At 38.7% G+C, this 11112-nt stretch overlaps 1 protein-coding gene across 2 annotated transcripts; it reads right to left on the bottom strand.

Annotated features, from left to right (window-relative positions):
- Nucleotides 1-302: 302 nt before the first annotated feature.
- LOC121735915 lies at nt 303-10769 on the bottom strand. 2 transcript variants are annotated; one of them, XM_042126911.1, is made up of 5 exons: nt 10677-10769; nt 7492-7531; nt 6729-6832; nt 1273-1372; nt 303-518 (listed from the first exon to the last, which is right to left on the bottom strand). In XM_042126911.1, exons 2-5 carry the CDS (start codon nt 7517-7519, stop codon nt 319-321), a joined length of 432 nt encoding a protein of 143 aa, XP_041982845.1. In that variant the 5' UTR covers nt 7520-7531; nt 10677-10769; the 3' UTR covers nt 303-318. The 2 variants fall into 2 exon arrangements, with proteins under 2 accessions (XP_041982845.1, XP_041982844.1); XM_042126910.1 differs by having other exon boundaries at nt 10577-10766.
- Between the last annotated feature and the right edge of the window lie 343 nt (nt 10770-11112).

Here is an 11112-nt window from a genome sequence, read left to right as displayed (position 1 = left end):
ACAAAATTATTAAATAGTAGGCATTGGATTAACGATTAACAGACTCCTGCATAATTAACGGAAGTTAACGAGTCCGTTAATATTTTTAAAAGTTAACTTAAAAGTTAATCCATAACCAAATGTTAACTGCGTTAATTAACGATTAACGGATTAACAAGTTAATGCCCAGCTATGCAAGTAGATGCCTGGTACTTAACTTTTTGTGTATTTTTAGATGAAACTTGAATCGTGATCTAAGCCGAACTTTATTATTATTTGTTTTACAATGGTAAATTATCATAAATTTAGGGTAATCAAACAACACACTTTAGTTACGTTTTATTGCACATCGAGTTCGTCCATTATCTTCTTAGCTTTCTTCAGTTCCTGCAGTAGAGTGCCTACTTGAGTTTTGTCTATAAGCAGTTCAGCCATCTTCTGTTCTCCGCTGAACACTTCATCGGAATGTAGGGTGAGTTTGACCGTTTCTACGGTGCCTTCCGGACCTTCAGACACGGTTGCATCGGTTAATTTGTTAACTGAAAAATAAAAATATCTATTAATTATGTACCAATGTACGAACGTGGGAGAGCCATGCTTCGGCACGAATGGGCCGGCTCGACCGGAGAAATACCACGATCTCACAGAAAACCGACGTGAAACAGCGCTTGCGCTGTGTTTCGCCGAGTGAGTTAGTTTACCGGAGGCCCAGTCCCCTACCCTTTTTCCTTCTCTACCCTCCCCTATTCCCTTTCCTACCCTCCCCTATTACCCTAATCCCTATTAAAAGGCCGGCAACGCACCTGCAGCTCTTCTGATGCTGCGAGTGTCCATAGGCGACGAAAGTTGATTTCCATCAGGTAACCCGTTTGCTCGTTTGCCCCCTTATTTCATAAAAAAAAACCATCAGTTAAATCAGGGCCGGATTTATATTTTTTATGAGTATAGGCCACTTTAATTTTACCGTCCCTATATAGTTACGAACTCTGCCCCCATCCTAGGATGCTGCCGCCCCGCCTAGGACGCCATAGGACGCTGCCGCAAATAGGCCATACCCATTACCCTGTTATACTGCCTATACCTACATAAATCTAGAGCTCCATTCATATAGTCAGATAACGGACCTATAACTTTATTTGATTGGGTTACGTAAAGAGTAGATACCTAATATAGTTAAAAATTTCAATAGTCCATTGAAATTTTTAACATTTATTAGAATTTAGAGGACCCCATTTTATTTTTTGGATACCTAGGTTTATATTCTGGAGTTGCAAAATTCGTCTCTAAGCTTACTCATGAACCCGGCGCTCTTGACTTGTCCCTCGTAGGTCTCTCTCGTGCTGTCAGCGGTCTCGGCCAGCGCGGCCGCATGCGCGCGCGGCACTCCCAGTACCTTTGTATCGATAAAAGTAAACATTTAAGAGGATACCACAGCAGCTAGAGAAATGAAAAAAAAGTACGTGTAATATCTATAGCTGTCTCCCTTACCTCAAGCCTATACCGCAGAACGCGATAGAGACAACTGCAGAAAATCCAGAAAATCAACGATTCGTTGTCCCCTGATTCCTTCTCCAAAACTTAACCGATTTAAGTACTTTTTTCATTAAAGATTAAAAAAAGGCTTGAGCTGTGTTCCTATGTTTTGCTTTTTTTGTATAATCTATCCAAATCTGTTTTCTGGACGTTTGAACACAGTGGAAAATCTGGCCATTTTTTTGGGTTTTTGAACGTTCATATCTTATTTAATAATTAAATTATGAAAAAAAGGAAAACATAGGGACATTGTATTAGTGGCCGTAGATATTCAGGAAAAAAATTATAACTCTACTAGCATTATCCAGGGAGGAAACAGGGGACAGCGTTTTTATGGGAAAAATGGCGGTGTGGAATCCTCTTAAGGCGGAACCGCACTAAGAGCCAGTCCACACAGCGAGTTGCGTCGACGCAGCCAGAAGCAGCGCTGCCGTTGCGTTGTTTTACATGCAAATAACCAAGGTGTTCACACGGTACGCTGCGTCGTGACAGCAGCGCTCAACAAACACATGACGGACAGCAGCCCCCGAGACGAAGCGGGAGGGGATGTTGACGTTAAGACTGCTTCGTAATAATGCTGCGTTGACGCAGCGCCCGTGTGGCCGGCTATGCGTCAAACGGCAGCGCTGCGTCGACGCAACGCTGACGCAACGCGCCGTGTGGAGAGGCTCTAATGCGACACGACACGGCGGCGCGACACTTCACTTCCATAGAATTGACGTCAGGCGTTTCTAAAGCGTCAGGGACCTGATTCACAATGCGCAGTTCGACTCGGATTCGGAAACTTCATCGCGCGCCGCGCTAGGCATTGGCCAGTGACCGCACGGTAAAGTTTCCGGATCCGTGCCGAACAGGATCGTGCGTTTGTAAAACCGTTCTAGTGCGGTGCGACTTGACTCGACACTTCACTTGCATAGAATAGACTTCTATGCAAGTGAAGTGTCGAGTCAGGTCGCACCGCACTAGAACGGTTCCACCTTTATTTGCAAAACGAAGCGACGCGACGCGTCATAAAATTTTCGCCTACAGCATATTCATCACTATTGTTCTGTTATTTAAGTACTTACTTTCTGCTGTGTAAACACAGATTTTTTTTTATATTATATAATATTATATTATATTATATTATTCGGAGTGAAGTTTGGCTTCTCACAGCTCTCGCTGGCATTCATCTCAGTCCCGCCCCGAAACCTTCAGGGAGAGGGTACTGCGGATTCGCCTTCGACTGTTAGTATGTTACTTCCCAAAACTTTTGAAACAATTGTACTTGTGTAAATAGCTGTTTGTTTTTGCATTATGGTTAGATCCAATTTAGCATCCAGTGTGTCACAGTATCTACGGATGCTCTTGGCGACCATTCCTGTTGCTCCTATTACAATTGGTACGATGATGGCTTTGGTTTTCCAGAGTCTAGTTATTTCTTTTTTCAGCAGATGGTACTTGGTTAATTTTTCCATTTCTTTAGCGCCAATATTGTAGTCGGTGGGTATTGTGACATCTATCAGGTAAGTGATGTTTTGTTGCTTGTCTATGTATATTATATCCGGTCTATTGTGGATAACTTGTACGTCTGTCTGTACTGGCATCTCCCACATGAGTTTGGCTGTATCGTTCTCTTTAACTTGGGGTTGTGTGAGCTTATCTCTCCACCATAACTGCTCTGTATTGAAATTGTGTTTTTTGCTTAGGGCCCAGTAAATATATTGAACGATATTGTTATGTCTTTGTGTGTACTGTATTCCTGCTAATTTTTCGCAACCTGAAACTATGTGTTGGATTGTTTCATCTTTGGTAAAGCATATTCGGCATTTTCCATCTACCTCTTTCTTTAGTATATCTCGTTCGAACTGTTTAGTTATTATAGATTGGTCCTGGATTGCAAAAATAGCAGCTTCTAGTGTAGGGGATATCATTTGTTTTTTGATCCAATTAAACGAGAGATTTTTGTCAATATTTTCCTTTTCTAGGACTTGTTTATGGAATTGTGCGCGCAAGGGTTTCGACTTCCAGGTATGTATTTTCTTTTTTAATATAGCTTTTTTAATATCCGTCTCATTTATATTATCTCTTCCATTTAATCCTATTTCTCTTACATATTCTTCTGCATTTACATTTATTGAGTATTTATTTATATTTTTATCATGATCATTAACTGCTTTTATTAGGTAATCACGCGCATTATTTAGATGCTGTTTATATTTAATAATTTGGCTTTTATACAGTGATTCTATATTTAATAACCCTCTTCCTCCTTCCTCTGTCGGTAGATATAGTCTTTCTACTTCTGCTTTTTGTTGGTGTGCCTTATTAAGTGCTAATAATTTTCTTGTTTTAGTATCTATTCTATTATATTATATTATATTATATTATATTATATTATATTATATTATATTATATTATATTATATTATATTATATTATATTATATTATATTATATTATATTATATTATATTATTCGGAGTGAAGTTTTGCTTCTCACAGCTCTCGCTGGCATTCATCTCAGTCCCGCCCCGAAACCTTCAGGGAGGGGGTACTGCGGATTCGCCTTCGCCTGTTAGTATGTTACTTCCCAAAACTTTTGAAACAATTGTACTTGTGTAAATAGCTGTTTGTTTTTGCATTATGGTTAGATCCAATTTAGCATCCAGTGTGTCACAGTATCTACGGATGCTCTTGGCGACCATTCCTGTTGCTCCTATTACAATTGGTACGATGATGGCTTTGGTTTTCCAGAGTCTAGTTATTTCTTTTTTCAGCAGATGGTACTTGGTTAATTTTTCCATTTCTTTAGCGCCAATATTGTAGTCGGTGGGTATTGTGACATCTATCAGGTAAGTGATGTTTTGTTGCTTGTCTATGTATATTATATCCGGTCTATTGTGGATAACTTGTACGTCTGTCTGTACTGGCATCTCCCACATGAGTTTGGCTGTATCGTTCTCTTTAACTTGGGGTTGCGTGAGCTTATCTCTCCACCATAACTGCTCTGTATTGAAATTGTGTTTTTTGCTTAGGGCCCAGTAAATATATTGAACGATATTGTTGTGTCTTTGTGTGTACTGTATTCCTGCTAATTTTTCGCAACCTGAAACTATGTGTTGGATTGTTTCATCTTTGGTAAAGCATATTCGGCATTTTCCATCTACCTCTTTCTTTAGTATATCTCGTTCGAACTGTTTAGTTATTATAGATTGGTCCTGGATTGCAAAAATGGCAGCTTCTAGTTTAGGGGATATCATTTGTTTTTTGATCCAATTAAACGAGAGATTTTTGTCAATATTTTCCTTTTCTAGGACTTGTTTATGGAATTGTGCGCGCAAGGGTTTCGACTTCCAGGTATGTATTTTCTTTTTTAATATAGCTTTTTTAATATCCGTCTCATTTACATTATCTCTTCCATTTAATCCTATTTCTCTTACATATTCTTCTGCATTTACATTTATTGAGTATTTATTTATATTTTTATCATGATCATTAACTGCTTTTATTAGGTAATCACGCGCATTATTTAGATGCTGTTTATATTTAATAATTTGGCTTTTATACAGTGATTCTATATTTAATAACCCTCTTCCTCCTTCCTCTGTCGGTAGATATAGTCTTTCTACTTCTGCTTTTTGTTGGTGTGCCTTATTAAGTGCTAATAATTTTCTTGTTTTAGTATCTATTGCTTTTATATCTCTATCTTTGTAATTAACTATGCCGAATGAATAGAGTAGTACTGGAGTTGCATACGCATTTATTGCTTTCATCGTATTTCTTGCGCTAAGGTGTGTGTTCAGTATTTTCTTAGTTCTTTTAAAGTATTCTTTTGTTATTTGATGCCGTAGTTCTTGATGATTTAGCTTTCCAGATTCATGGATACCTAAATATTTGTATGTTTCGTTGTCTTTTAAGTATGCGAATTCCTCTCCACTTAACAGCACCTGCCCTTCTGTTTGATTTCTGGATTTTCGTCCTTCTATTATATGTAGTGTATTGCATTTTTCTAGTCCGAATTTCATTCCGATGTCATTTGTAAATATTTCTACTGTATGTATTAGGCTTTCTAGAGTTTTCTTAGTTTTAGCGTATAATTTCAGGTCATCCATATAGAGTAAGTGATTTATGTATGCGCTATCCTTGAGCTGGTATCCTTTGTTTGTGTATTTGTTTAGAATTTGAGATAACGGGTTTATAGCTAGACAGAAAAGTAAGGGCGAGAGTGAGTCTCCTTGGAATAATCCGCAATTAATTTGTATCGGGTCTGTAACTACTGTTGTTCTTTCTCCATGGGCTGTCATAACCACTTTCCAGTTTGTCATTACTTTCTTCAGAAAGCTTATGACAGCAATCGGGCATTTATAAAGGCTAAGTAGTTTTATTAGCCACTCGTGGGATATACTATCGAAGGCTTTCTGATAATCTATCCAACACATACTTAAATTTTTCTTTGCGTGATATGCATCTTCAAGTATTGCTTTATTGAGCATTAGGTGATCCTTGCATCCTCTGGTACCTCTCCTGCATCCGCGTTGTTCAACTGCTAGAATTTTGTTGTGTTCACAAAATAGGTATAATCTGTCTGCTATTATGGACGTTAATAGTTTGTACATTGTAGGTAAGCAAGCTATGGGGCGCCAGTTCTTTGGGTTATCTGTGTTATTCTCTGTTTTCGGTATAAGGATCACCTGTCCTGTAGTGAACCATTCTTCTATATCTTCTGTTCCGTTAAAGATCCGGTCAAATGCTTTTGCTATGTAGAAATGGGTACTAGTAAAGTATTTTAGGTAGAAATTTTGTATTTTATCTATTATATTATATTATATTATATTATATTATATTATATTATATTATATTATATTATATTATATTATATTATATTATATTATATTATATTATATTATATTATATTATATTATATTATATTATATTATATTATATTATATTATATTATATTATATTATATTATATTATATTATATTATATTATATTATATTATATTAATTATAGAACAATGCAACTGATGAATACGCTGTAGGTGGAAAAAAAAATCAGCGCGTCGCTTCGACACTGCGCCAGTGTGAGTTGAGCATAAGCCTAAAGGTGATGCACATTAAATTTTGTCAGCAGCAATGCGCGTACTGCTCGTATGGTGCTGACTAATGTGCGATCAGCTTTAGTGTAATGTCCAAATGATTGAATTTAAACGTTTATTTGTAATATATTATATTTACCAGTAGATCGCGGGCTAACTGAACGCCACTGCAGTTGTTGCGGTGCGCCTGCCGCAGCGTCCACCGCAGCACCGCCGCCGCGCGCGCGCATTCGTCCCGTGACGCTGCGTCAAATATTATTATAATATTTAGTATAGGGCCAAAACAATTAGATGGAAACACATAACCGCGCTGCGGCACCACAACGCCAAAATTAGCGGATTTATTGTTTAGTTTTTTTATATGAGTTTTTAATGTTTTTGCCGCCGATCTTGGCGGGGCGGTGCCGCAACGCGGTTATGTGTTTTGGCCCATAAGCGCGTTGCGGCATTAAAAAATTTACGGCAAATCTAGTTATATAACATCGGCGGCAAAATCATATAAAACTTATTAGAGAAAGCTAAATAATTCCGCCAAATTTGCCGTTGTGGTGCCGCAACCCGGTTATGTGTTTTAGCCCTTTATTATTATGTTTGTTATTTTTAAAGGTAAAATTCGTATGTTTATGTATTATACATTATACACCCTTGAAAATCCATAGACCGTAACCATAAGTACCAATATCATAAATATTATTATAAATCCGAAAGTATGTCTGCCTGTCTGTTAACTTTTTACGTTTAAACCGCTGAAACTTTTTGTTAAATTTTGGTATGGACTAGGGGGATAATTTGAGTCCCGGAAAATGTTACCTAAAACACAGTTCTCGCGCGATGAACGAATTTTGTCGCAACGGAGTTTCGGGCATCAACTAGTTTTGATATAATTATTTCTGTATACTTACACAAACTGGTGTCTTTCAGTATTTCCATTATGCCGTCATCCTAAAACATAGAAGGTAATAAATTAGGCAATATTTCTGCATGTTACACCAAAATAATAAGTACGTAAAAAGGTGTAAAATTTGTGTTGCAAGCCTGAGACTACAAATCTAATATACAAGGTGTAACAAAGCTAAGTGATAATATACCTTTAGGATGTGTTCCTTGTAGAGAGTTCACTGTGAAAGTAGCAGCGGTGAAAGACCAATTTTTTTTCTTTTAATTTTTGCTTTTGTATGGGCAAGCGCCCCAGCGTCACGAGTTTCCCCATAGTTAGTTATGTTACACTTACACCCAGGGGCGGATCTTGAATTTGGGGGGCCCTGGGCTAATACTGCTTAGGGGCCCTACCTAACTACTCAACTAATTGCTATTTTGACAAGAAACTGTTTTCTGTAGTGATGTAGGTTATAGGTCAATACTATAATATTATAAAGCGAAGTTTGTTAGTTTGTTTGTTTGTTTGATCGCGCTAATCTCAGGAACTACTGGTCCGATTTAAAAAAATCTTCCAGTGTTAGATAGCCAATTCATCGAGGACTTTATCACGCTAAGACTAATAGGAGCGAAGAAATAGAGGAAAATGTGGAAAAAACGGGAGGAAATATATTTGAAAGGGCTTATTTGAACGCGCTAATCTCAGGAACTCCTGGTCTGATTTGATAAATTCTCTCAGTATTATATAGTCCATTTATTGACAAAGGCTATAAGCTATATTTTATCACGCTAAGACTAATAGGAGCGAAGAAATAGAGGGAAATGTGGAAAAACGGGGGAAATTATTTGAAAGGGCTTATCTCACGAAGTACTGGAGATTTTTTTCTGTTATTTAGAACAGATAAGAAGTAGACCACGTAAAGGATAAAAGGCTATTTTTTATGGACTAATTTGTCTGTGAAATATCTAATTTACGCGGGAGAAGCCGCGCGGAACGTCTAGTAACCATCTATCTAACACTGAAAGAATTTTTCAAATCGGACTAGTAGTTTCTGAGATTAGCACGTTCAAACTAACAAACAAACTGCAAATTCTTTTATTTGGTATTTTTAAATCGCAATTTATCGAAAGAACTGATTAATTAATGATGACATTGTTGTTGTCCTGTATTTGTTTTCTATATACGACATCCTGGAGAAAGAACGCTCTGCTCCCCGTGTATTATATTTCTCTATTCTATTTTCTATGCTTCACAGCTAGTGATCGGCATCGTTAAAAAATCTTTAAGATGGAATAGCAGTTTGGGAAAATATCAACAAGTTTCTTTTCATAAATTAGCCAAAAAATTTCACTGCAAGAGGTGTAAGACTCTGTTTTTGACTGCAGTAAGTAAGATTTTAACTGAATGCACTCATTCACTACTACACTATATGTTCGTCTACGGCATTTGGATAATGCGTCTACCTTATGATCGGATTTTTTTTATTCTAGATAATTTTTATTATTGACAATATCGTCTATTGGTTTCAGTTCGGTTGGAGGCCCTCTGTATTCGCGGGGCCCTGGGCTGCAGCCCAAAAAGCCTTATAGTAGATCCGCCCCTGCTTACACCCTGTATAAAATCAGTATCTAAGCACTACTGTATTAAAATAAACTGTGGCCTTTTCTGTGGTCTTTCAAAATTAACATAATGTAACAATATCAGTAGTTTGTTTCTCAGTATTCTCAGAATGTGTTTCTTTGACGCTGTAATATAATAATGTATCAGCAGACTTAATAAAGGTCACAGCTTTTTGTTTGTAAATGAAAAAACTACCATCGTATAAAAATAGGGAATACTTTTTTAATCCCCGACGAATTAGGTATAGGTCTACCAGAATCTGATGGCAAAAATTAGAAAAGAAATTGACTTTAGCAATACCGGGGTAATTGGAATAAAATATTTTGATCCTTTTTATTTTTCCTTATAGCGGCTGATTCTGTGTGTGAAACATGCAAATATAAAAATTTATCCAATGATCAAGAATATTTTTTTAAAATCTGCCATTAAAATTTGCCATCAGATTCTGGTAGACCTATATTGAGAATATTCTAAGTTAAGAGATATCAGTCTCTTTGTGTGTTTGTCTGTTTGTCCATCGCAGTATCAAAACGGGTGGGCCGATTTTGATCTATTTTTTAGTTTGAAAGTTGACACAAACGCGTGTTACTTTCTTAGCAATCGTTCATTATTACTGTTATGGCTATTATGACTTAACAATGAAAAGTTCGTTTTAAATGTCAAAATTTACATAAAATTTAGTGACTAACAATCATATTAAATGAACCTTAAACCGATATGCTACGCATTGCTTACACAAGACGGGAAGGTATACAACTATAGTTAGCTAGTTTATAAACACAACATAATATATTGTTTATACCCCCTGGGGTAATCAGGCCAGAATTAGCGCGTGCAAGACACTGTGCTAATGTTGGTTTATAATCCGTCCGGTGATGGGTGTTCAATGACATGTGTTGTTGTAACTAATAATTAGACATTGGCTATTATGTAATACTATTATGAAATCCCGGTGAACTTCGTGTCAGTTTAAAACCTTCCCTGGACTTCTACGAATATTTTAAGACTAAAATCAGTCCAATCCGTTCAGCCGTTTTCGAGTTTGAGCGCGACTAACACATTTAAAAATCCATTTTTATATATAATAAGATACAAAAGCAGTATGTATTCAGGCATAATATAATATCGTGTATGCATTATAAGCCTGAGTAGATGCTCTTCTCGTTGCCCCATCATTGAAAACTTTGATTGTATAGATGTTTCTGTAGACAGCAGCAATGGTTAAGGCGGGACCGCACTAAGCGACACTGCGCTGCAGCGGCGCGACGCGACACTTCAAGTTCCATAGCACTGATATTTTGTGTCGCGATCGCGAAGTATCCGCTGCCGCGTAGTGCTGCTTCTCTCATACGATTTAATACAAATAATATTTGGCCGAGATGTGTCGCGTTGCTCAGCTGCAGCGTAGTATCGCTATAGAGTGGGCTCATCTTTAGAGCTTTAGAGCGTACAGCGCCGCCAGCGCCCACAGCGGGCAGTCAGACACATACCGGCTGCTGCTGCACCACATGCTGCAGCAGGGCGCGGAACAGCGGCGCCGGCAGCGCGTGCAACGCCGCCAGCGCCCACAGCGGGCAGTCAGACACATACCGGCTGCTGCTGCACCACATGCTGCAGCAGGGCGCGGAACAGCGGCGCCGGCAGCGCGCCCAGCGCGTGCAACGCCGCCAGCACCCACAGGGGGCAGTCAGACATACCGGCTGCTGCTGCACCACATGCTGCAGCAGGGCGCGGAACAGGGGCGCCGGCAGCGCGCCCAGCGCGTGCAACGCCGCCAGCACCCACAGGGGGCAGTCAGACATACCGGCTGCTGCTGCACCACATGCTGCAGCAGGGCGCGGAATAGCGGCGCCGGCAGCGCGCCCAGCGCGTGCAGCGCCGCCAGCGCCCACAGCGGGCAGTCGCCGTCGGCGCAGAACTTGAATTTCTGTAAAAAAAACATACGCTAGCATTTTATTCCAATTCGGAAGAAATTTTCAATCGATCGACAGCAATCAGCAATATTGCGATAAAGATTTTTATCAGC

Source organism: Aricia agestis, chromosome 18 (assembly GCF_905147365.1).
Source record: "Aricia agestis chromosome 18, ilAriAges1.1, whole genome shotgun sequence".
Classification (NCBI taxonomy): Eukaryota; Metazoa; Arthropoda; class Insecta; order Lepidoptera; family Lycaenidae; genus Aricia; species Aricia agestis.
The sequence above is the reverse complement of the archived record's forward strand: the minus strand, read 5'-3'. Positions and strand labels throughout refer to the sequence as shown.